This window comes from Eleutherodactylus coqui, chromosome 7 (genome assembly GCF_035609145.1).
Source record: "Eleutherodactylus coqui strain aEleCoq1 chromosome 7, aEleCoq1.hap1, whole genome shotgun sequence".
Classification (NCBI taxonomy): domain Eukaryota; kingdom Metazoa; phylum Chordata; class Amphibia; order Anura; family Eleutherodactylidae; genus Eleutherodactylus; species Eleutherodactylus coqui.
This window is the reverse complement of record NC_089843.1, coordinates 113,964,559-113,991,959: the sequence shown is the minus strand read 5'-3', so window position 1 is coordinate 113,991,959 and position 27,401 is coordinate 113,964,559. Positions and strand designations below refer to the sequence as shown.

The 27,401-nt window shown below is 43.7% G+C and overlaps 1 protein-coding gene across 2 annotated transcripts in view; it reads right to left on the bottom strand.

The window, feature by feature from the left end:
- Positions 1–27,401, bottom strand: part of SPOCK3 (SPARC (osteonectin), cwcv and kazal like domains proteoglycan 3) — a 291,286-nt gene that overhangs the window by 84,415 nt on the left and 179,470 nt on the right. For both annotated transcript variants that reach the window (XM_066573557.1, XM_066573558.1), the window contains exon 4: positions 6,654–6,768. In XM_066573557.1, the coding sequence (XP_066429654.1) occupies positions 6,654–6,768 (115 nt within the window). The remainder of the gene's footprint in view (positions 1–6,653; positions 6,769–27,401) is intronic.

Below are 27,401 nucleotides of genomic sequence, written 5' to 3'. Positions count from 1 at the left end.
TGTGTTTTTTGGAACGTTTAGAACCAATTAATTAGATTTACATAAATTCCTATGGAAATAATGTCCTCAACTAACATTGTTTTCTACTAAAGTCCATTGCTTCCGGACGGATTAATGATGTTAGTTGAGGTTCTACTGTATCTGCATCACAACACATCAACACTATAACATCACAAAATGCTGTCAAATGCAGAGTAGAATGGCCCAAGTTAAATTCTTTTCTGCAACAAAGAAAAGTTTAACAGCAGCAAGAAGCCCAAGGGGGCTCGACCATCTTATACTATTCTTAAAGGAGATGTCCCGCGCCGAAACGGGTTTTTTTTTTTTTTAAACCCCCCCCCCGTTCGGCGCGAGACAACCCCGATGCAGGGGTTAAAAAAACCACCCGCACAGCGCTTACCTGAATCCCGGCGGTCCGGCGTCTTCATACTCACCTGCTGAAGATGGCCGCCGGGATCCTCTGTCTTCATGGACCGCAGGGCTTCTGTGCGGTCCATTGCCGATTCCAGCCTCCTGATTGGCTGGAATCGGCACGTGACGGGGCGGAGCTACACGGAGCTACACGGAGCCCCATAGAGAAGAGGAGAAGACCCGGACTGCGCAAGCGCCGCTAATTTGGCCATCGGAGGGCGAAAATTAGTCGGCACCATGGAGACGAGGACGCCAGCAACGGAGCAGGTAAGTATAAAACTTTTTATAACTTCTGTATGGCTCATAATTAATGCACGATGTACATTACAAAGTGCATTAATATGGCCATACAGAAGTGTATAGACCCAATTGCTGCCGCGGGACAACCCCTTTAAGATTAATTAATTTAAAGAAGGAATTTAAAAAAATATATATATTGAAGAAAAACTTTTTTTTATTTGCAGAATAAATATATTAAAAGGCTCAAAATGTAACTGGATTAGAATAACATAAACATTTTAGTGTTTCATATTAAACTATTTAGGCTTTCAAACTTTTGTAACCAGAAAAAAACAAACTCTTTCATATGGTAAAATGAAATTATGTCACATTCACAATTCAGCTTTCTGGTTTCATTAATTGAATTCAAAGCAAATAAAGACATTTGTTTAACTTAAATTCTCAGCAAAGCAATATGGAATGAAGTACAAATTTATCAGAGATGGCACAAGTTAAAGGGAACCTGTCACACTGGAACAGCTTCAAAAACAGAGCTCTTCTATATAAGTCTATGGGTGAGCATACATACATCACTCATGTCTTCATGTCCAGTGTGATCTTTGCTGGAAGACACTGCGAGAACCAGGGAGCAGGTTAGTATTAAAATTACATCCCCGACTCCCCATCATCTACAGGAACACCACCATAACTTAGTTCATAGTACTATTTCGAACTTGACAAATTCTCATTAAGATAGGAGGGAATACCTTTACCAGTGAAATAAGTTCTGCTTTACATTGAAGGTCTTTGGAATATGGAGTACAGGCCTAGCCTTAAAATATATTTTAAATGATCATTTATGAGGATATTCATATTATATTTAGACAAAAAGTTAGGTGATTCTTTCAATTAGATGTTTTTGAAGGCCTCGCGAGCCTATATACTATAGTATTTCAATACTATATATTTTATAGGTTAAATCACTGTCTACAGGTTTTTAAAATACTGGGTTAAGCAAAATAAGGGTGATGCCGAGTTTTGGATAGGGATTGGGATGTAGACAGAAGTAAAGGGTATGGAATGAGGTAAAAGAAAGGGTTAGGATTTATAGATGAGCGAGCATACTCACTAAGGGCAATTGCTCGATCGAGCATTGCCCTTAGTGAGTACCTGCCCGCTCGGGAGCAAAGATTCAGCTGCCGGCGGCGGGCGGGGAGTGGCGGGGGAGATCAGGGAGGAACAGAGGGGAGATCTCTCTCTCCCTCTCTCCCCCCCGCTCCCCCCTGCTCATGGCCGCAACTCACCTTTCACCCGCGCCGGCCGCCGAACCTTTTCTTCCGAGCGGGGAGATACTCGCTAAGGACAATCGAGCAATTGTCCTTAGCGAGTATGCTCGCTCATCTCTAGTTAGGATATACTTGGGAATAAGAGAAGCAAGAGATGTACAAACAGAAAGGACAAGGGGTTATAATGCAGTTGAAAAGCGTTAATATGAAAGTAACTGGATGCCTGTTACCAGTGATTTAATGGTGATAGGTGATTATAGCTTTAGGCCGCCTGCACACGAGTGGAAATCCCGCCGCGGGATTTCCCGCGGGATTTCCGCCGCTGAAAGTTTGCATAGGAGTGCATTAAAATACGCACTCCTATGCAGACGGCCGCGGTTTGGCCGCGCGAAATCTCGCGCAGCAAACAAACCGCGGCATGTCCTAATTTTCTGCGGGGCACGCACTCACCCGGCCGCCGGCTCCGGTCTGCGCATGCGCCGGCTGCGCGGCATCCGGCACATGAAAGAGCCGGGGCCGCCAGGCGCGGGTGAGTACGCGCTCGTCCCTGCAGGCGCTCGGGTCGGATCGCGCGGCAAGAATTCTCGCTGCCGGATCCGACCCGCTCGTCTGCAGGCGGCCTTAGGGGGAGAGAGAATAAATCCTGGTCAGGGGTGCGCACATGTAGAACCATGCATTTCCTCAATTTAATTAGCAAGAATGGGTAGTGATCTCTATGCAGGCAGTCTCTAAGCTTTCTACTCTATGGCCTATTTGAAGCATTTGGGATTTTATCTCAGCAAGCTCTGATATCACAGGTTTTAAGTCAAGTATAAGTGATTTACTGATTACGCCTTTAGAGATTGTTGTGGTTGCTGAGTCCTGTACATCTTCCTCAATGCTTTTCACATTGGAGTCTTCTTACACATCTTCTACCATGTGTGCTACTCAGCGCCATTTTGATTGCTCCTCCAGGAGAGAAACCGCTCCATTTCCTCAGAAATTTCTGAAGGTCCGCCTGATTTTTTCTGGCTCATGGGGTCCACAGAGGATCCCCAGCTTTGCCTTTCACCTGCCCCATCGTTATCTTGTGCCAGGAGTTGCAGGGAAAGCCAGATGCATGCAGCAATGAGTAACAAAGCAATGTGGAAGCAAAGTTTTGGATGAGTGAAGCAGAATTCAGTACCTGCAGGCACTTTATTAATGCTGCCTCAGGAGGGTCGAGTCTGGAGCGTGGAAAGAATGTTCCGTACAGCGCTTATAAAACAATGTGCCGAAGCATCAGTAGCAGAACTGTGCGGATAATCATTTCAGAAAACTGTACACACCAATGGAAAATAGTGCAACTGACAGAAATAAGGAGATGGGGTTAGGTAGGGGTTGTGAGCTTTTCTGTATTTGATCTTAACCCACTGTATCATCCATGTTTTATATGAAAACATTTATTTATTGCCCCTTTTTATTTGCTGCTCAAAATTATTATTAACCCCTTAACGACATGGCCTATTTTGGGTATAGGGATGCAACGATTTTTGGCCAACTTTCATTATCATTTTTTAAAAGCCATAACTTTTTTTTATTTTTCTGTAGACATGGCCATATGAGGGCTTGTTTTTTGTGTGGCAAACTGCAATTTTTATTGGTGCCATTTTTGTGTACATAGACTATATTCTAAAACTTTTATTAATTTTTTTTATGATAGCAGGGAGAGAAAACATATCAATTCTGCCATAGATTTTTTTTTTTACAGCATGCATCGTAAATAACACAATACATTTTTTCTGCGGGTTGGTACGATTACAATGATTCCAAAATTCTTATTTTTTTGAGGTTTTTCCACTTTTCCGTAATAAAACCCCTTTTTTTGAAAAATTACTTTTTTCTAAATTGCTGCATTCCAAGTCCTATAACTTTTTTATTTTTCCATGGACGGAGCTCTGTGAGGGCTTATTTTTTGTGAGATGAGCTGTAGTTTTCATTGGTACCATTTTGGGGTACATATGGCTTGTTTGATAACTTTTATTGTGTTTTTTGGGAGGCAAAATGACAAAAATAAGCATTTTGCCTTAGTTTTTTAGGGCTAAGTCAGACGAGCAGATATATGTGCGTTCTTCCACACGGGAAAAAAAATGCACCGCATGTGCAGGCAAAATCCGCACCTACCCTACCAAAGATAGAACATATGGGTGGCAATGGACATGGTCATGCGTACTTTTTCTCGCACACACATTGCGTTTTTTTTCCGCACAGAAAAGCGCACGAATCTCCACTCATCTGACTGAGCTCTTAGGGGCTTTTTTTATGTTTTTTGCTGTGCAGCATAAAAAGCATGTTCAATTTATTGTAAACATCATTATGGATATGACGATACCAATTATGTGGGATTTTAAATTTAAAAAAAAAAATTCTAATATGGTAAAAAGCACAAAAAAGGTTTTTTATATATATATTTTTTTACATTTTTCTGTTTTGTACATTATTTATGTCTTTTTTCTTACACTTTTAATGTCCCTGAAGGGAACTTGTACAATAGCAACTATAATCGCTATGATAAAGCATTGCAGGACTTCTGTCCAGCAATGCCTTATCGCTTGTATTAGCGATCATAGGCACCGGCATTGTAGGACGCATGTATCTGGCTCTCCGCGATTACATCGCCAGAGTCCAATCCCTCTGTGAATCCTTTACACGCCGAGATCTACATAGATTGGGAAGGGTTTAATGGCAGGGGTCGCTGTCTCGATTCACCCCAGCTGTTGCAGTGGGAGGCTGGCTATCATGACAGCCGGCTCCCGCAGCCGGCTGGCGCGAGATCCACAGGATATAACTGTACATCCTCTTGCGTTAAGTACCCCTCTGCCAGGATATACAGTTACGCCCTGTGGCATTAAGGGGTTAAGCTATAATTAGCTTATGAATGAACAAATGTCCTTTCTAGCAATACTTATATTTGCTACATTTTTTGGTACATATAGAGCTGGAGGGCTAACATATGACAAGTGTTATTTTTAAGAACTTGCATTTTACATTGTGTTGCCTTCAGGGAAAATGTTTATAAAAACCACATTTAAGGGAAAGCAACCTCATCGTATTTTTAGATCTTATAGTCTGTTACGCTACAAAGAAAGCTAACAAAACAACACGCCAATGTGTTCCTACAATGATCAGGGCTCTTCTTTTAATAGTGTCACAGTCTTCAATATAATAACATGGAGCAAAGTCGCCATGGGCATTCCACAATGGAATACCAGCAGCAATTCTGCTGGAAATCTGCAGTGGCCAAATCTGCATCTAAGTGGTGTGGATTTGGCCACGTTTTCGAATTGCAGAACAGCTGTGGAATTTAAGCCTGGTATTTCAAGGGTTGAATTCCACAACATAAATCGGCAGGATAAATAGACAAACTGCAGATTCATCATGGAACATTTCTGCACCATGTAAAGATTTATAAACTCATCCAGCTTTCTTAGGCATGAGAATAGCTGCTACCAGAGAACACTACCTGACACGCAAAGATGAGTGAATCTCGCAGTGTCATACTACATAACACCACCTGTTTTACCCTTTCTTTTAGCTATCATGAACAGTGCTGTTTAAGGAATAAGGAGAATAAACTGAACCTCTGTTTAGTAAAATCCAGATAATTCCATAAATTGGGTTTCCAAAATGCTGCAATTTCAAGAGGCAGTAGGAGTAGCCCTTTAAGAAAATGCCAGGGGTAACAGTGTTGTGGAACCAAGATTTTCTGGGCACACTAATCAACACTTGAGTTGTAAATGAGCCAGCTGGCACAGTAGTAAGGCAATGCAAGCTGCTCCCAGATAGGCAAGGATTATTTTTAGGTCACCAGGGACTCCAAACATGGGGTCTGAAAACACGTGTGTGCCACAAGATTGAAAATGGCCTAAGCAGAAGGCTACGATGCCAGAATTGTGTGGAAGCCAGACTAATTGCCTTACCCTGAGTGAGCACTAACTTACTGGATGAAAGACACAGATGGGTATAATTACTTTGCATAATTCTTTCAAAGGCAGAGCAAGTGGAGATGGGATAGATTACTAGTCTAATTACTCTAAATTGTATGTGGCCTGATTGGTAAGAGGATCATCTGTCAGTCTTTCTTTAAACACAGACAAAAGGCCCATTTACATGGAGCGATGATCACTAAAAAAAATCAGTAAAAGGTGATCATTTTAGTAATAATCGTCATGTCTAAATGCGCGCCCATCATGCACTTTTCGGGCTGATCGTTAAATTTAGGCCAACCTAAAAATCTTCATTCAACTTTATCAGCAGTTCTCCGCGGGGAGTGCTGATAGCATTGTTTCCTGCTGGAGGACAAAGGTTCTGAACGCAGATAATAGCCCTCAGGCTATTAACAGCATTCCAAGAAGGCTTCATTTGCACACTTAATTGCTCTTAAGTGGCTGCGTAGTTACTTAATAGTTTATGTAAAATGATTGCTCAAAGCTGTCACTCAGACTGTCGTTTGAGCGATCTTTGAGTGATCATCGAGCCATGTAAATGGGCCTTAAGGCACCCAGGATTGAAACAGGTTTGATCCTCAGGTTAGGCAAGGTTGAAGAGATATTTTGTTGAGAGATCTCAGGTTTACGCTACTGTGAACTGCTTGTAAATTGAGGGAGCACAAGAATTGGGCAGCATTTCCAGCAGTGACCAAGCTGTACCCTCCATCATTCTTAGTAACATGTTATACAATATTTAGTTGCACACTGTAGAATTAGAATAATCACATACCTATGTGTTAGTCTTCTTTGACTGACACATACCGCAGTTTCCTTATCCTGGGCAATGCATACTTTATGCCGATTACACTTCATTTTTAAACAAGGGTCTTTTGCTGGATCAAGAGCTGAAAAGAAAAAAAGCAAACTATTAAAACTCCCAAGAAAAACAGGGCTGATAAAATATTACTGATTCTATGAATTCCCCATTAATTTTCATATATTTTGATATGTTTACCCATCGGAATGCAAACCAAAACTCATAGTGAGACGAGTCATTCATAAACCAATAATTGACCTGAATATTTCCAGGATTATTCCTGGCAGAATGCCTGTTTTTAGTTTATATGCATTAAAAAAAATCTGCCAGGACTTCGGGGTCAATTAAAGGCCAGTAAACTAGTAAGCTGTGACCTTTTAGAGATGTAACTAAATGTTAATGAAATGTCTAATCATAGGTCCATGTTGAACATTCATGTCGAATGTTTTTTTTTTAAATTTCATTTATTTCAATCTAGAACACAACAAATAAGTAACACTATAATTATTCAAACTGTTATAATCTATACATTTTGAAGTTGTGCTATTTCTATGGTAGAAACAGCCTAATTCATTACTTTGTAAAAGGAATGTAATGTGAATTTTGTAAACTCTTATTCATTGATGAATCAGAGCAATGTTTAACATGGAAGAGTCGTAGGTTGGCTTTACACGGAAAAACTACTGACCAAAAAATTGCTCAAACGAGTGATTTTCAGCAATAGTTGTCCAATGTAAACATGGAACTTGACAAAGTACTAAGACAGAAATTGCTCAGTAGTCATTTGTCAGTTCACTGAAATGAAGAGACTAGTTAGTGAACTGTAAACAGGCAGTTATTTATCTTGGAATCATTGCCTGTTCACAATGAATGAAGGCAGCTGGCCAGAAGAGATCTCCGGCATGCTGTCACCATTCACTGAATAACTATTGCTCCTATGTGAAAGCACAGGAGCAATAAGTCTTGGGACGACTGTTGGGTGCTAATGCACTAAGCAGTTATTCTGTGTAAAGCCACTGCTACTGTCCAGATCTTCTATTAACACAATATGTAACCCATTTATTTATCAATCGGAAGACTGGAATTTTCACGGTAGAATCAACCCAAATCAAATTCTCTCTAAAACCTGCAGTCTTTATGTGCAATAATTTTATAAACCAAACATGAAAGTTTGGTAGTTTGAAAGGTTTCCAATTTGGATCGGATGGGCAGTTTCATCATTATAATTTTCACTTCTGGTGGGGTGGAGTTGATCAGTAGCCTAAAGGGTCATTGTTGCCTAACAATGGCTTGATTGGTTGAGATCAATGATGAGTGATGCTAGCAAAACTTGGCAATCATTACCATGTTTAAAAAGGCCTTTAAAAAGCTGTCATTAAAATGAGATAGACACACCACTAACATTTAAGCTGAGCACCTATAGTGGGAAAGTTACTTTTTCCTACTTCAAATTATTGAACTGTGCTGGTTGTAAAGACTTCACTTTCAAGAATAGAAATCACTAGAGAAAGCTCTGTGCAGACAATGACCTGGCAAGGAATGCTGGGGCATGGGAGCTCTAAAACATGCAGAATTGTAAAGGCAACTTTGAAATATAATGTAGACTTTATGTCAAGATCAGTACAAGATTGGTAAAGCAATGTATTTATAAAGTTACTCAACATTGGTGATAGAGAAGACAGCTCTTTGGAATTCAATAACCTGCACTGTAAAAGGAATACCTATAACTAGGGTGACAAGATTGTGTCGATGAATCAAAAATACGAGTACATGATGATGTGGAAACCATTTATAGCTTAGGTTAATATGGCAAATAACAAGATACCCTAAATCTAAAATAACATCCTGGCAGGAAAATGTGTTACATTGAGGAAATTGACCCTATTTATAGATGTCCATGTAATAAAAATATTGGATTTACATATAAACTGAAAAGCTTTTCTAGGAATTCTACTTGTGTAGACAACTATATTGTCTCATGGAGTATACACTAGGGTGGCCCAAAAAAACTCAACTTTTAACTACAAAGCAAGACACCCTTTAATATTTTTTCCTTTTAACAAACTTTTATTTGGTGCAGTTTCAGGTTCTTATGTCTACGACAAGGTTGTGCTCAAAGACCATGAATTTTCAGACTTTTTACTAATGACGGAGAAGAAAAGCAACAGTTGCTATAAGTCATGGAAACAAATCACAAGGTTGGCCCAACACAGATTACCAAGAAGTCTGCTGTCAAGTCCTTAAGTACTACTTGACAAGTATTTGTGTCATAATTTTGACTATTTTTATATATTTGGAGGTATTTTTGTAGGAACAACACAAATTTGTAGATTGTCAGGGCACATGCCATTGTCAATACTTAATGTTGTAATGTACAGTGGACAAAATGTACAATTTTGCAAAAGCAAATTGTTAATATTAAAGGGGTTGTCCCGCGAAACAAAGTGGGTCTATACACTTCTGTATGGCCATATTAATGCACTTTGTAATGTACATTGTGCATTAATTATGAGCCATACAGAAGTTATAAGAAATTTTTCACTTACCTGTTCCGTTGCTAGCGTCCTCGTTTCCATGGAGCCGCCTAATTTTCAGCGTCTAATGGCCAAATTAGACGCGCTTGCGCAGTCCGGGTCTTCTTCTTTTCTCAATGGGGCTCCGTGTAGCTCCGCCACGTCACGTGCCGATTCCAGCCAATCAGGAGGCTGGAATCGGCAATGGACCGCACAGAAGCCCTGCGGTCCACCGAGGGAGAAGATCCCGGCGGCCATCTTCAGCAGGTAAGTAAGAAGTCACCGGAGCGCGGGGATTCAGGTAAGCGCTGTCCGGTGTTCTTGTTTAACCCCTGCATCGGGGTTGTCTCGTGCCGAACGGGGGGCTGTTGAAAAAAAAACAAACCCGTTTCGGCGCGGGACAACCCCTTTAATGCTGTAGCTTGTGTCATTGAAAATCTTGCATGTAAGCGCCATTTCTCATAATATCAGTTTTGAGAACTATCTTTCAGGTAGAATTTAAAGCTAAAACTTTACCCTAACATTACTATTAGCAGACGTAACAAGTTCGGAAGGATTCTTGCTGTATAGCTGCCACTTTATTTTTTGCCATATCTCTGTGGGCTGCCTTAGTATACACAGTATTGATGTTTCTCCAAATCAATTTAATTTCTCAATGATTTTGAAAAGGAATTGTTCTCACAAATGTCTTTAACACAGCTGCCATTGAGTTTTCCATTAGAGATGCTTTCAGCCACAATTGTCATGCTCTCCAAACATGGAATATCTCTAACATATACAGCCAACCTTCACCCCATATCTCTATTAAACTTAGAAGTTAAATTATATGCCAGATGTTAATCATGACCCTCAACATGCCACAACAGTGGGAAGTCACATAATAATTGCTGTAAGCTTTAACATTGCCAAAATGTGTAACCTTCCCCAGATCCCATCCATTGCAGAAATCTTCTACTTTCTAAACAACTCATACAACATGGAACTTCTATATGCTAAAAAACATTCTAGAGAAGATTCCTTTGAACTAGACTGGATTCCTTGGTCACATTACTATGGGTAATCTCAATTTCTAATTTGTTTTTTAATTTTAATTTACAGTTTGAAATTAGAGATGAGCGAACGCGTTCGTCCGAGCTTGATATTCGTGCGAATATTAGGGTGTTCGGGATGTTCGTTATTCGTGACGAACACCATGCGGTGTTCTGGTTACTTTCACTTCCTTCCCTGAGACGTTAGCGCGCTTTTCTGGCCAATTGAAAGACAGGGAAGGCATTACAACTTCCCCCTGCAACGTTTAAGCCCTATACCACCCCCCTGCTGTGAGTGGCTGGCGAGATCAGGTGTTCGCCTAATATAAAAGTCGGCCCCTCCCGCGGCTCGCCTCAGATGCGGTGTGAGTTAGATGAGGGACAGTGCTGTTTATACCGGAGCTGCTGTAGGGAAAGAATTGGTAGTTAGTGTAGGCTTCAAGACCCCCCAAAGGTCCTTATTAGGGCCACTGATAGCTGTGTGTTGGCTGCTGTTAGCAGTGGGATTTTTTTTTTCTCAAAATCGCCTCTGCAGACCGTTGCACCTGGCATTAGGGACAGAAGTGCTGCATAGGCAGGGAGAGTGTTAGGAGTGAGTGTAGCCTTCAAGAACCTCAACGGTCCTTTCTAGGGCCATATTTATCCGTGTGCAGTACTGTCCAGGCTGCTGTTGGCTGTGCTGCATTTTTTTTGGGCTTCTCAAAATCGCCTCTGCAGAGCATTCCACCCTCCATTGATACTGCAGGGAAAGAATTGTATAGGCAGGGCCACAACACAGTTATTATTCATAGAATATACGCAGTGCTGCCTGTTGGTGGGAAAAAACTGAAAACAAATCTATTTGTCCAGCCTCTGTCCGTCCTTACGGGCGGTGGACACGTGTGAGCTGCGTGAAAAACATTGCTAAATCATACGCAGCCAGCTACGCTTTACTGCTGGGTTCGCCATTTGCTTTCCTTAATTGGGAAAAAAAATACCTGCTCTCCAAGAGTTATAATAACTCTGCTACCCTCACGTTCTGTGACACATAAGCAGGGACACAGCACAGTTATTAAACTTCTCAGGTTCATTGAATATACGCAGTGCTGCCTGTTGGTGGGAAAAAACTGAAAAGAAATCTATTTGTCCAGCCTGTGTCCGTCCTTACGCCTGTGGAGACGTGTGAGCTGCGTGAAAAACATTGCTAAATCATACGCAGCCAGCTACGCTTTACTGCTGGGTTCGCCATTTGCTTTCCTTAATTGGGAAAAAAATACCTGCTCTCCAAGAGTTATAATAACTCTGCTACCCTCACGTTCTGTGACACATAAGCAGGGACACAGCACAGTTATTAAACTTCTCAGGTTCATAGAATATACGCAGTGCTGCCTGTTGGTGGGAAAAAACTGAAAACAAATCTATTTGTCCAGCCTCTGTCCGTCCTTACGGGCGGTGGACACGTGTGAGCTGCGTGAAAAACATTGCTAAATCATACGCAGCCAGCTACGCTTTACTGCTGGGTTCGCCATTTGCTTTCCTTAATTGGGAAAAAAATACCTGCTCTCCAAGAGTTATAATAACTCTGCTACCCTCACGTTCTGTGACACATAAGCAGGGACACAGCACAGTTATTAAACTTCTCAGGTTCATAGAATATACGCAGTGCTGCCTGTTGGTGGGAAAAAACTGAAAACAAATCTATTTGTCCAGCCTCTGTCCGTCCTTACGGGCGGTGGACACGTGTGAGCTGCGTGAAAAACATTGCTAAATCATACGCAGCCAGCTACGCTTTACTGCTGGCTTCGCCATTTGCTTTCCTTAATTGGGAAAAAAAATACCTGCTCTCCAAGAGTTATAATAACTCTGCTACCCTCACGTTCTGTGACACATAAGCAGGGACACAGCACAGTTATTAAACTTCTCAGGTTCATAGAATATACGCAGTGCTGCCTGTTGGTGGGAAAAAACTGAAAACAAATCTATTTGTCCAGCCTCTGTCCGTCCTTACGGGCGGTGGACACGTGTGAGCTGCGTGAAAAACATTGCTAAATCATACGCAGCCAGCTACGCTTTACTGCTGGGTTCGCCATTTGCTTTCCTTAATTGGGAAAAAAAATACCTGCTCTCCAAGAGTTATAATAACTCTGCTACCCTCACGTTCTGTGACACATAAGCAGGGACACAGCACAGTTATTAAACTTCTCAGGTTCATTGAATATACGCAGTGCTGCCTGTTGGTGGGAAAAAACTGAAAAGAAATCTATTTGTCCAGCCTGTGTCCGTCCTTACGCCTGTGGAGACGTGTGAGCTGCGTGAAAAACATTGCTAAATCATACGCAGCCAGCTACGCTTTACTGCTGGCTTCGCCATTTGCTTTCCTTAATTGGGAAAAAAAATACCTGCTCTCCAAGAGTTATAATAACTCTGCTACCCTCACGTTCTGTGACACATAAGCAGGGACACAGCACAGTTATTAAACTTCTCAGGTTCATAGAATATACGCAGTGCTGCCTGTTGGTGGGAAAAAACTGAAAACAAATCTATTTGTCCAGCCTCTGTCCGTCCTTACGGGCGGTGGACACGTGTGAGCTGCGTGAAAAACATTGCTAAATCATACGCAGCCAGCTACGCTTTACTGCTGGGTTCGCCATTTGCTTTCCTTAATTGGGAAAAAAAATACCTGCTCTCCAAGAGTTATAATAACTCTGCTACCCTCACGTTCTGTGACACATAAGCAGGGACACAGCACAGTTATTAAACTTCTCAGGTTCATTGAATATACGCAGTGCTGCCTGTTGGTGGGAAAAAACTGAAAAGAAATCTATTTGTCCAGCCTGTGTCCGTCCTTACGCCTGTGGAGACGTGTGAGCTGCGTGAAAAACATTGCTAAATCATACGCAGCCAGCTACGCTTTACTGCTGGGTTCGCCATTTGCTTTCCTTAATTGGGAAAAAAAATACCTGCTCTCCAAGAGTTATAATAACTCTGCTACCCTCACGTTCTGTGACACATAAGCAGGGACACAGCACAGTTATTAAACTTCTCAGGTTCATAGAATATACGCAGTGCTGCCTGTTGGTGGGAAAAAACTGAAAACAAATCTATTTGTCCAGCCTCTGTCCGTCCTTACGGGCGGTGGACACGTGTGAGCTGCGTGAAAAACATTGCTAAATCATACGCAGCCAGCTACGCTTTACTGCTGGCTTCGCCATTTGCTTTCCTTAATTGGGAAAAAAAATACCTGCTCTCCAAGAGTTATAATAACTCTGCTACCCTCACGTTCTGTGACACATAAGCAGGGACACAGCACAGTTATTAAACTTCTCAGGTTCATTGAATATACGCAGTGCTGCCTGTTGGTGGGAAAAAACTGAAAACAAATCTATTTGTCCAGCCTCTGTCCGTCCTTACGGGCGGTGGACACGTGTGAGCTGCGTGAAAAACATTGCTAAATCATACGCAGCCAGCTACGCTTTACTGCTGGGTTCGCCATTTGCTTTCCTTAATTGGGAAAAAAAATACCTGCTCTCCAAGAGTTATAATAACTCTGCTACCCTCACGTTCTGTGACACATAAGCAGGGACACAGCACAGTTATTAAACTTCTCAGGTTCATTGAATATACGCAGTGCTGCCTGTTGGTGGGAAAAAACTGAAAACAAATCTATTTGTCCAGCCTCTGTCCGTCCTTACGGGCGGTGGACACGTGTGAGCTGCGTGAAAAACATTGCTAAATCATACGCAGCCAGCTACGCTTTACTGCTGGGTTCGCCATTTGCTTTCCTTAATTGGGAAAAAAAATACCTGCTCTCCAAGAGTTATAATAACTCTGCTACCCTCACGTTCTGTGACACATAAGCAGGGACACAGCACAGTTATTAAACTTAGATAATTCATTCACTAGAGGCAGTGGGGCCTTTCGTTTTCCAAAAAGGGCAAAAATTATATTTGGCCTGCAGTCTTGCGCCAATTTATTTCCTGCCTGGGAAATCTAATCACTGGTAATACAGCATGCTGAGGGGTAGGGGTAAGCCTAGAGGACGTGGACGTGGACGTGGCCGAGGACGCGGAGGGCCAAGTGAGGGTGTGGGCACAGGCCAAGCTCCTGATCCAGGTGTGTCGCAGCTGTCTGCTGCGCGATTAGGAGAGAGGCACGTTTCTGGCGTCCCCACATTCATCGCCCAATTAATGGGTCCACGCGGGAGACGGTTATTAGAAAATGAGCAGTGTGAGCAGGTCCTGTCCTGGATGGCAGAAAGTGCTTCGAGCAACCTATCGTCTACCCGCAGTTCTGCGCCGTCCACTGCTGCCAATCCGAATCCTCTGTCTGCTGCTCCTCCTTCCTCCCAGCCTCCTCACTCCACTACAATGACACCTGCTCAGGAGCGGGAACACTCCCAGGAACTGTTCTCGGGCCCCTGCTTAGATTGGGCAGCAGCGGTTCCTCTCCCACCAGAGGAGTTTATCGTCACTGATGCCCAACCATTCGAAAGTTCCCGGGGTCCGGGGGAAGAGGCTGGGGACTTCCGCCAACTGTCTCAACAACTTTCTGTGGGTGAGGAGGACGATGACGATCAGACACAGTTGTCTTGCAGTGAGGTAGTAGTAAGGGCAGTAAGTCCCAGGGAGCAGCGCACAGAGGATTCGGAGGAAGAGCAGCAGGACGATGAGGTGACTGACCCCACCTGGTGTGCAACGCTTACTCAGGAGGACAGGTCTTCAGAGGGGGAGTCAAGGGCATCAGCAGGGCAGGTTGCAAGAGGCAGTGCAGTGGCCAGGGGTAGAGGCAGGGCCAGACCGAATAATCCACCAAGTGTTTCCCAAAGCGCCCCCTCGCGCCATGCCACCCTGCGGAGGCCGAGGTGCTCTAAGGTCTGGCAGTTTTTCACAGAGACGCCTGACGACCGACGAACAGTGGTGTGCAACCTTTGTCGCGCAAAGCTCAGCCGGGGAGCCAACACCAACAGCCTCACCACCACCACCATGCGCAGACATATGATGGCCAAGCACCCCGCAAGGTGGGACAAAGGCCGTTCACCGCCTCCGGTTTGCACCCCTGCCTCTCCCCCTGTGCCCCAACCTGCCACTGAGATGCAACCCCCCTCTCAGGACACAGGCACTACCGCCTCATGGCCTGCACCCACACCCTCATCTCCGCTGTCCTCGGCCCCATCCAGCAGTGTAGTTCAGCGCACCGTTCAGCCGTCGCTTGCGCAAGTGTTCGAGCGCAAGCGCAAGTACGCCGCCACGCACCCGCACGCTCAAACGTTAACCGTCCGCATCGCAAAATTCATCAGCCTTGAGATGCTGCCGTATAGGGTTGTGGAAACGGAGTCCTTCAAAAGTATCATGGAGGCGGCGGCCCCGCGCTACTCAGTTCCCAGTCGCCACTACTTTTCCCGATGTGCCGTCCCAGCCCTGCACGACCACGTCTCCCGCAACATTGTGCGCGCCCTCACCAACGCGGTTACTGCCACGGTCCACTTAACTACGGACACGTGGACAAGCACAGGCGGGCAGGGCCACTACATCTCCCTGACGGCACATTGGGTGAATTTAGTGGAGGCTGGGACAGAGTCAGAGCCTGGGACCGCTCACGTCCTACCCACCCCCAGAATTGCGGGCCCCAGCTCGGTGGTGGTATCTGCGGAGGTGTATGCTTCCTCCACTAAAGCACCCTCCTCCTCCTCCTCCTCTGTCTCACAATCAAGATGTGTTAGCAGCAGCATGTCGCCAGCAGTCGGTGTCGCGCGGTGTGGCAGCACAGCGGTGGGCAAGCGTCAGCAGGCCGTGCTGAAACTACTCAGCTTAGGCGATAAGAGGCACACGGCCCACGAACTGCTGCAGGGTCTGACACAGCAGACCGACCGCTGGCTTGCGCCGCTGAGCCTCCAACCGGGCATGGTCGTGTGTGACAACGGCCGTAACCTGGTGGCGGCTCTGCAGCTCGGCAGCCTCACGCACGTGCCATGCCTGGCCCACGTCTTTAATTTGGTGGTTCAGCGGTTTCTGAAAAGCTACCCACGCTTGTCAGACCTGCTCGTAAAGGCGCGCCGGCTCTGCGCACATTTCCGCAAGTCCCACACGGACGCTGCCACCCTGCGCACCCTGCAACATCACTTTAAGCTGCCAGTGCACCGACTGCTGTGCGACGTGCCCACACGGTGGAACTCTACGCTCCACATGTTGGCCAGGCTCTATGAACAGCGTAGAGCTATAGTCGAATACCAACTCCAACATGGGCGGCGCAGTGGGAGTCAGCCTCCTCAATTCCTTTCAGAAGAGTGGGCCTGGTTGGCAGACATCTGCCATGTCCTTGGTAATTTTGAGGAGTCTACCCAGGTGGTGAGCGGCGATGCTACAATCATTAGCGTCACCATTCCTCTGCTATGCATCTTGAGAAATTCCCTGCAAACCATAAAGGCAGCTGCTTTGCGCTCGGAAACGGGGGCGGGGGAAGACAGTATGCCGCTGGATAGTCAGGGCACCCTCCTGTCTATTTCTCAGCGCGTACAGGAGGAGGAGGAGGAGCATGAGGAGGATGAGGAGGAGGGGGAAGAGACAGCTTGGCCCGCTGCTGACGGTACACCGGCTGATTGCCTGTCATCCTTTCAGCGTGTATGGCCTGAGGAGGAGGAGGAGGAGGAGGATCCTGAAAGTGATCTTCCTAGTGAAGACAGCCATGTGTTGCGTACAGGTACCCTGGCACACATGGCTGACTTCATGTTAGGATGCCTTTCTTGTGACCCTCGCGTTGCACGCATTCTGGCCACTACGGATTACTGGGTGTACACACTGCTCGATCCACGGTATAAGGAGAACCTGCCCACTCTGATTCCCGAAGAGGAAAGGGGTTCGAGAGTGTTGCTATACCACAGGACCCTTGCGGACAAGCTGATGGTAAAATTCCCAGCCGACAGCGCTAGTGGCAGAAGGCGCAGTTCCGAGGGCCATGTTGCAGGGGATGTGCGTAGATCGAGCAGCATGTACATCCCAGGCAGTGCAACAGTCTTTAAGGGCCTGGCCAGCTTTATGGCTCCCCACCAAGACTGTGTCACCGCTCCCCAGTCACGGCTGAGTCGGCGGGAGCACTGCAAAAGGATGGTGAGGGAGTACGTAGCGGATCGCACGACCATCCTTGGTGACGCCTCTGCCCCCTACAACTACTGGGTGTCGAAGCTTGACACGTGGCCTGAACTAGCCCTGTATGCCCTTGAGGTGCTTGCTTGTCCTGCGGCTAGCGTGTTGTCGGAGAGGGTGTTTAGTGCGGCTGGGGGAATCATCACCGATAAGCGTAGCCGCTTGTCAACCGACAGTGCCGACAGGCTAACACTCATCAAGATGAACAAAGGCTGGATTTCGCCAGACTTCTGTTCTCCACCAGCGGACAGCAGCGATACGTAAGCAATACGTAGGCTGCACCCGCGGATGGAAGCTACGTTCTCTCTCACCATCCAAAACGGGGACATTTGTGCTTCATCAATCTGTGTCTAATATTCCTCCTCCTCCTCCTCCTGCTCCTCCTCGTGAAACCTCACGTAATCACGCTGAACGGGCAATTTTTCTTAGGGCCACAAGGCTCACTCAAATAATTTTTCTGAACAATTTTTATAAGTTTCAATGCGCTTAAAAGCATTGGAACTTTAACTTGAACCAATTTTTCGTTACACTGGGCTGCCTCCAGGCCTAGTTACCACTTAAGCCACATTAACCAAAGCGATTAATGGGTTTCACCTGCCCTCTTGGCTGGCCATGGCCAATTTTTGGGATGTACATTAGTACTGTTGATACAGCAATTTTTGTGGGCCCTCGCCTACAGTGTAATCAAATTAATTTTTAGCCCACCTGCATTACAGCTGACGTTACCTCAGCTGTGTTGGGCAATGCAATGGGATATTTTTGTGTACCGCCGGTGGGTTCCAGGGAGCCACCCATGCTGTAGGTGCACACTGAGTTTTTAATACTTCTGTACACTTCTAAAGAACCCGTCTGACTGGGGCATGCAGTGTGGGCCGAAGCCCACCTGTATTACGCACGACATTACTACCTCAGCTGTGTTGGGCAATGCAATGGGATATTTCTATGTACCGCCGGTGGCTTCCTGGCACCCACCCAGGCAGTGGGTCCACAGGGAGTTAAACCTACATGTGTCCACTTGTAAAGAACCCCAGTCTGACTGGGGCATGCAGTGTGGGCCGAAGCCCACCTGCATTACGCACGACATTACTACCTCAGCTGTGTTGGGCAATGCAATGGGATATTTTTGTGTACCGCCGGTGGGTTCCAGGGAGCCACCCATGCTGTAGGTGCACACTGAGTTTTTAATACTTCTGTACACTTCTAAAGAACCCGTCTGACTGGGGCATGCAGTGTGGGCCGAAGCCCACCTGTATTACGCACGACATTACTACCTCAGCTGTGTTGGGCAATGCAATGGGATATTTCTATGTACCGCCGGTGGCTTCCTGGCACCCACCCAGGCAGTGGGTCCACAGGGAGTTAAACCTACATGTGTCCACTTGTAAAGAACCCCAGTCTGACTGGGGCATGCAGTGTGGGCCGAAGCCCACCTGCATTACGCACGACATTACTACCTCAGCTGTGTTGGGCAATGCAATGGGATATTTTTGTGTACCGCCGGTGGGTTCCAGGGAGCCACCCATGCTGTAGGTGCACACTGAGTTTTTAATACTTCTGTACACTTCTAAAGAACCCGTCTGACTGGGGCATGCAGTGTGGGCCGAAGCCCACCTGTATTACGCACGACATTACTACCTCAGCTGTGTTGGGCAATGCAATGGGATATTTCTATGTACCGCCGGTGGCTTCCTGGCACCCACCCAGGCAGTGGGTCCACAGGGAGTTAAACCTACATGTGTCCACTTGTAAAGAACCCCAGTCTGACTGGGGCATGCAGTGTGGGCCGAAACCCACCTGCATTAACCCTTTCCAGTCCACTGTGTGACCTGTGAAGACATTAGGGTTTAAGGCTGTACAGCTCCGTTGTTGGTAGACGTCCGTCGGGGTTCTCTTACTGTATATTGCCAGCCTCTCTGCTGTCGGAGCCTATCCTACGTGTCAGCTCATGCAGTACTGGCTTTAGCCAGCATATAGCGCCGTTGTATAACAGCAGAAAAAGAGTAAGCCCCCTAGGAAAACCATATACAAATTGGATTGGAAAGGGTTAAGCACAACATTACTACCTCAGCTGTGTTGGGCAATGCAATGGGATATTTCTATGTACCGCCGGTGGCTTCCTGGCACCCACCCATGCTGTAGGTGCACACGGAGTTTTTACTACATCTGTACACTTATAAAGAACCCCAGTCAGACTGGGGCATGCAGTGTGGGCCGAAGCCCACCTGCATTAAGCACGACATTACTACCTCAGCTGTGTTGGGCAATGCAATGGGATATTTCTGTGTACCGCCGGTGGGTTCCAGGGAGCCACCCATGCTGTGGGTCGACAGGGACTTCACAATAGGGAGTTGTACCTGCCTGTGTCTATGAATTAAAAAGCCCGGTCTGACTGGGGCATGCAGACACCTTGACAGAATGAATAGTGTGTGGCACATAGGTTCCCCATTGCTATGCCCACGTGTGCAGCTCCTGATGGCGGTGGCACAGGATTCTATTTATCATTGCTTCTGTACAGCATTGTGGGCTATCGCTCCGCCACTTTTAAAGAGGGTCGCTGCCTAGCCGTGCCAACCTCTGCAGTGTGTGCCTGCGGTCCCTCGTCATGGCAGACGCAATTCTAAATAGACATGAGCGTGGTGTGGCATGAGGGCAGCTGAAGGCTGCGCAGGGACACTTTGGTGTGCGCTGTGGGGGGGAGGGGGGGCGGTTGGGCAGCATGTAACCCAGGAGAAGTGTCAGTGGAGTGTCATGCAGGCAGTGATTGTGCTTTGTTGGAGGTAGTGTGGTGCTTAGCAAAGGTATGCCATGCTAATGAGGGCTTTTCAGAAGTAAAAGTTGTTGGGAGGGGGGGGGCCCACTCTTGCCGGTATTGTGGCTTAATAGTGGGACCTGTGAACTTGAGATGCAGCCCAACATGTAGCCCCTCGCCTGCCCTATCCGTCACTGTGTCATTCCCATCACTTTCCTGAATTGCCCAGATTTTCACACATGAAAACCTTAGCGAGCATCGGCGAAATACAAAAATGTTCTGGTCGCCCATTGACTTCAATGGGGTTCGTTGTTCGAAACGAACCCTCGAGCATCACGGGAAGTTCGTTACGAATAACGAACACCCGAACATTTTGGTGTTCGCTCATCTCTATTTGAAATCTATAGCATCTATGGTACTTTTCCTTTCTTCCCTGATTGCCTATACCCAGGTTTCTTTTCCTTCTTTTTTCTGTTTTTTTAAGTTATTGTTTTTTGGGTCTGTCTTTTTCTCCAATTTTTGTTTCTGCCTACCTTAATGTGTAAGTTGCTTCTTTTTTGTTGATCTCCCCTCTTCATGGAATCCTAACTTGTTATAATGTTAAGACAGCATGGGTGACTCCATCTGACCCTGGCTATATACTTTGTAGCTTATCATGCACATTCCTTATACATATTTTATCTTAGTTTGTTTATAGCTGTTGCTATAAAAATCTATTGATGCTTCTCCTATTTTTCAAAGTAAATGCACGAGGATAAATAATGTGCACTTTGTTAATATTTGTCATGTGAGGTGATGATTGTGGCAATTGTGCCATCCTTTTTCTCTTCATTATGTTGAGAAGTTCAATAATAAAACATTTATCTTTCAAGGAAGGAAAATAATGATTAAAAATTTTAAATGCATAAAAAGGTAGTAATCCGGCACTGGTGATTTCCCTGCACTCTAGCTGTGGGAATAATTTTACCTAATTGAAGCATCACTGTTGTAATTATTTTTAATGTAAAACCCATTGCTTCAACGGTTTATTTTGTAATAGAAAAACAAGTATTCTTCACAATATAACTGCACGATAACATATCTCTGCACAAATACCTTTGATATAAGAAAGTATTCCATTAAATATTAATCTTTTCAATTTCGTTAAATTCAAAGAAAAGGGTTATTATCTTTCAAAATGTAATTACATATTCACTTGACTTAGTCATGCATAAAAGAAGATATGACCCCTCAAGTCACCTCAGTCGAATAAAGTATTATTTCTAAAGCAGAATGGCTCTGAGATTGAAAGGTAAAATACATATCTGCCTTTGGTATTTTTTCTTTTTTGGACATTCTTCTTATGTAATAACAGGTAAAAGGCAATCACCAACATTATAGGGTAATACAAAGGAATCAAATTCATTGTTTATTGCAGAGCTATACTTAAAGAATGTATAAGGGTTTATATGCAGAAGTTGTATTACTTTATTACAAGCATTGCTGCTTAATAGATTGTTATTCAATATCTCTAACAAGATGAAGAAAGACTAGCATTACTTTATCATCAGATAAGAATAGGAAACTAAGTTTTGTTACAGATCAATAAGCCATGGGCTAAGATATAACAACACTCCTTATCTGCCATTAACAAAGCACTATGAGAGACAGATTGAGAGAAGTTTTCTTCACTTTTCCTGCTGCTTTTCACTAATTCCTGCTAAAGAAAAAAAAATATATATATCACCTTATTTTTTACTCTGTAAGAAATGTTTAAAGGGGTTGACCCACTTTTAGCTGTTTTGCTGCAGGAAGCAGACAGCTTCATACATTACTCAGTGACCCTTGTTAGTATGGCAGACTGAGTCCTTGAAGTGAATGGCACTCAGTTTGCCGTACCAACTCGGGCCACTGTTCAATGTTCAGAGCTCTCTGCTTCCTGCAACAAACAGCTAGAAGTCCAACAACCCTTTTAATTTATGGAAAAGTGCTGTAAGCATGCCATGTGAGATGTGCAGAGTTTACTGTTCAGGGCAGTCAGAAAAGGAGTGGAGCTATTCTCACCACCTATTGTCAATGGTGTGATACTATCTGCCTCCAGAACTAAATGAGAACAAATTCTTTTATATTCTTCCTCAGCAACTGATCACTTAATTCAATATTGGTTTGCAGTCCTCCCTGGCTTTGAATAGTAAAAAGGATGGCTGCACCATAGTACTAATTAAGCACTTTTACCTATTCTATCACCTCTATTTCCTCTTAAGGCCCATTTACACGAGCAGATAATCGCTCAAAGATCGCTTTGAGCGATTATTTTTCTTAAAAAATATTTGGTATTCAAGTAGCTTCTCAGCTACTTAAATGCCAATTATGTATGTTAATGAAGCCTTCCCTGAACGGAGCTAATAGCCTGAGGCTATTATCTGTGCTCAGATCCTTTGTTCTCCACGGGGAAACAATGCTATCAGCACTCCCCCCTGGAGAACTACTGATAAAATTGATTGCTAAAATCAAGCTCACTTGATTTTAATGATCAGTGAAAAGAGCCAGAAATGCGGGTGCCCCACGCCCATTTACACGCACCGATTATCACTGATAAGCAAAGTTTTAGCAATAATCGTCCAGTGTAAATGGGCCTTTAGAGCTTAAAAAGACTAACATGTTTTAGTCTTATTATGCGGCCATGATAATCATGACGCATAACAGGACAAAACAAAACTATTGATTTCATCGGAATTCTTGCCTGTTAAGATAGGGCTTGCCTTGAATTTCATGCACATAGTACTAACTACGTGCTGGAAAGATAGAGCAGGACCTAGCTTCCCGCTATTTTATTCAAATTCATGCTCTATGGCGCGGAGTTTAAATGGCCAGAAAAAAAAACGTATTCATGCGCAATACGTTTCGCAGCAGTAAACGTAGTTGCGTATACAGCCGTCCGACACCACCCTTAGGCTTCTTTCACATGAGCGCATATTGGTCGACCTTTTTCACAGCTGGCCAATATGCGCCTAGATCTGATGCATTGGATTCCAATGCATCAGATCACATGGGTGTATTCCTGAGACATAAAAGTACCCTGGCAAGACCAATATAGCGCCAGGTGTTTTTACGTCTGGCCCAAAAGATAGTCCTGAAACTATCTTTTGGGCTGGAATAGTCTGTTGCTGCATGGGCTCCTATGGTGGGAGGGAGTTTAGCAACGTGGCTGCTAAACTCCCTCCCTCTGCTCTCCTCGCCCCATGCAGGCTCACCTCTTATCTCCTCCCCACTCGTTCTGTACAATGGAAGGGGGCGAGATGGGGTGGAGCTAAGCGCTGGCCCATTACGCCTCCTCCCATTGATGGCTAAGGAAAATGGGCAAGATGTAGGCGGAGATAAACTCTCCCCGCTCCTTTCCCACAGCATCAATGGGAGGAGGCAGGGCGGGCCACCGCTTCCCGCCCCCTTCCCTTGCAAAGAATGAGCAAGGAGGAGATGAGAGGTGAGCCTACGATGGGGAGGGAGGGGAAATGGGCGACGGCATGGTGAGCTCGGTGCATATGCACGGGGCCCCATGCCATGTGAATGGGTGCACAAATGTTAGATTTGTGCACCCGTTCACGAGCTTCTATGCCCCAGATAGAAGCGTATATTGACCGACCGTGAAAACGCTGGCCAATATGCGCTCGTGTGAAAGAAGCCTTCGTTTATAAGTTTTGGTGAGCAGGGTCCTTGTATCTCTAGACTGAATGCTTTTTCTTAATGGAACTTTTATTGGTTAAATTACACAATATGGAAAAATAAACAGAAATAAATTGCAAAGTCAAAAAACATCAATCAGGAAATAGAATAAAAACAGAGTTTCCACAATACCAGAAAATCAATGCAGCAAAATAAAGACAAGCACATTCTCCTCTGTAATATAGAAGCCCTTTTTGTTTTTAATAGAAAACAAAAAAAAACTAGTGTTTCTCAACTGGGGGAGCATAACACACAAACAAATCCCAACCCCAGCACGACTGCTAATCAAAAGAAGCAATTCTTATCCCTGTGATATGGTCACAACTATTTCTAAACAGGATAAATTAGTAAGATGCACTTAGTTCGCTAGTTTGAATACTTAATTAGTTGTTACTTTGTAAGCTTTTTGTGTACATATACACTACCCCCTAAATTGTACAGTGCTCCAGAATATGTTGATAGCATACAAATAAAAATTCTTTATTATACCTATGGTGGGAGTTGATCCTAGTGGAGTTAATATTACAGATTTAAGATATATTTTGTAGATCCTCTACCAGCAAATTCCTCAAATAAATCTGAGAATCAAGAAGATACATTAGCTAAAACATATCACTCATGCATCAGATATTTATTATTTTAAGAAGATTACAGTCTAATTTTTTCCTGTATATTAAATGTATTAGTGAGGGTTCCGACTGATGGCTTGAAACAGAGTAATAAGCATCTATAGACAGGTGATCTTTAGAATGATTAAATATACACGTGTCAAGGATTAGTAAAATCCATTAAAATCCAGACCCGATGTCTCCAGTTTTAAAAATATTATGTGAGAATCGAGGAAATTGCTCTGCCATAATTGCAACAGTGAAACCTCAAGGTCAAGAACTGATGAACGGGCAATTGTGAAACATTTCTAAAAAAAAAACAGACATTTGCCAATCAATTTGTAATCAAAGAGAGTTTATCACCAGGAAAAAAGGCTGGAAAAATCTATACTGACATTTCGAGATAATGGAGATGTTCATGTGTAAAATGGAATGTTTCTTATTTCCTTAGCATATATAAATCATACTCAAAATACTCAACTTTATGTCTACTTTATGGACAGTTTATATAAAGTAATACCATTAAAATTACACTTTTTTGTAAAATAAGTCTATATTCACATTAACCTATGCTAAAAGTGTGGGCAAAACTATTTAGAAGTTATTATGATACTCTAAGTTTTATTCGGCAGTCCAGTATATATGTCCTCTATGATGCTGCGCCTACAGCACATCACCAGGTTAGCACTGTTACTTTTCCTATCTCCTATCTTGAAATGACCTGTATTATTATAAAATAGGAGGACCTTCGAAATTCTCTTTTTTAACAGTAACACTATAGTATCATTTGAATAGGACTGATCAGCACTGCCAGAAAGAGTCCATGGATAAGAGCGGCACTGGAAATTCCATTTTTTTCTATTTCTGATTAACCCCTTTAACCCCTTGAGTGGCAGGTTTCCTACCACCCTGTCGTGCCCACCAGGGCAGGTTTTTTAAAATGGTCTAATCATTGAATTTCAACTAATTTTGCAGTTGCGTCTCAAGAGCCATAACTTTTTCATTTTTCCATTGACATGGCCATATAAGGGCTTGTTTTTTGCGGGACAAGTTGTGATTTTTTAAACAGGGGGGAGGAAAAAAAGAAATGGGGAAAAAAGAAAAAAGGGGCCATGTCATTAAGGGGTTAAATAATGTATTAACTTCCTTCTCTGGGTCATTACGACGCACATGGATACCACATGTGTGATTGTATTTTTGATTTTTTTACAAAGTAAGGGAGACAAGTGTTTTTTTTATTTTTTTAATAATTTTTTAATTTTTTTTTTTTTTTAATTTTTTAAAATTTTTTTATTTTTTTTTTTGTCCCTTTAGGGGACTTCCACAGGGACCCATCAGGACCCCTGATCACATTCCAGGGGTCCGATGGTGACAGCCCTTTACATGCTGCAGTGACAGCCCTTTACATGCTGCAGTCACATAGACTGCAGCATGTAAAGGGTTAACACAGCAGAGATCGGAGGTTTTCTCTGATCTCTGCTGTAAGAGCTGGTACCTAGCTGTCCTCTGACAGCCAAGCACCAAGCTCTCCCTGCCACAGAGACCATCGGCTTGCTTCTGACAAGCCGATGGTCTCTATGGCAACTTGTAAACAAAGCAGGACATTGCCGACATGTCGGCAATATCTTCTGCTGGTTTTTCAAAGCCCTTGCTTTGTTCTGTGTGGGACAGTGCAGGCAGAGCACACTGTCACAGCTTGTGGCATTGTGCTCTGCAGCTCCCATAGTCATACATAGCCCGGAAATCTTCCGGGCAGTATCGCTATGAGCAGTGGAGCTCGTCAGGGAACTTTTCCGGGCGTGCCACTCAAGGGGTTAAAGGGAACATATCACTTATTTTTTTTTGCTGACCCAAATGTATTTTTTTCATATCTGTTTTTATCTTCTGCTTTTACAGATGTAGGGATCACCACCATGGTCACCATGACAAACTACAGTGATAGCAAAGTTAGCTTCCTTTTTCTTCTATATATGCTATGATTTATTAGTCCATGCCTTCCCTTTATGGTAATCTTGCCCCCATCATTGGCATATTGATTTTTTTATATAACCAAATTGTTTGTGAGATTTCAAAAAAGGTTTTCGTATATTTTTAACACTTTGTGATTGGCTCACAAAATGTATTAGTCACAAAAAAAGAATTTAAAATCTAACTTCTATTTAACTTAGTTAAATATGTATAACTTAAGCTCTTTATTAGATATGGGGAGTTTGTCTTATGTTAAAGCATCACTAAAGAAAGATATGAATTATATTACTCAATTTAGTTGCAAATATATATTCAAAGTTGTAGCAAGAAGGCTATGAAAGATATTACTATGTAATTTGGTGTAAGAAGTTCAGGCAGGGTTTGTAGGAGGCCAAATTGTTGGATGTTATATAAGGAAGACATTAGTAGCAGACCAGGACCAAGTCCAAAACAGTGAACAGGCTGAAATAGTCTCCTGCAATGCAGAAAGGTGTTTGAAACTATATTGTGGTTCTGGCTTAGTCAGGTTCTATCAGCATTTTGTTTCAGAGATTAGTCTGATGTCTCTATTAATGCTGCATTAAGAGATGTAAGATCAATACTAAATATAGCGGTCTGCTTTCAAGTATCTTCAGGTTTAATGCTCATGGGGTCTATTTGACCCTAGCCTTGTAATTGCAGTCCTACACTTTGAGACTTGTACTACATGAGGGTTAATCAATGAAGTAGGTGAAGATATTCCCGGTCATCCTTGTTATTTATCTAGTACCAGAACCCTGGTCATTTACTTTAGTCTAACGCAATAAAAGAAATAAAAACAGGAGAGATAACACATCTATATTTGCATGTGATGTTGTTATTTGTAGATGATATAGAGACACAAATTAGTGAGGTATTTCAAATGTTCCATGAATATGAGACACGGTCAAGGCATAAAACTAATAAAATCAAGTAAGTAGTTGTACTGAGTGGAGTAATAATTTAAGACTGAACATGGAGAAAAAAATGAAGTACCGTATATACTTAAGTATTAGC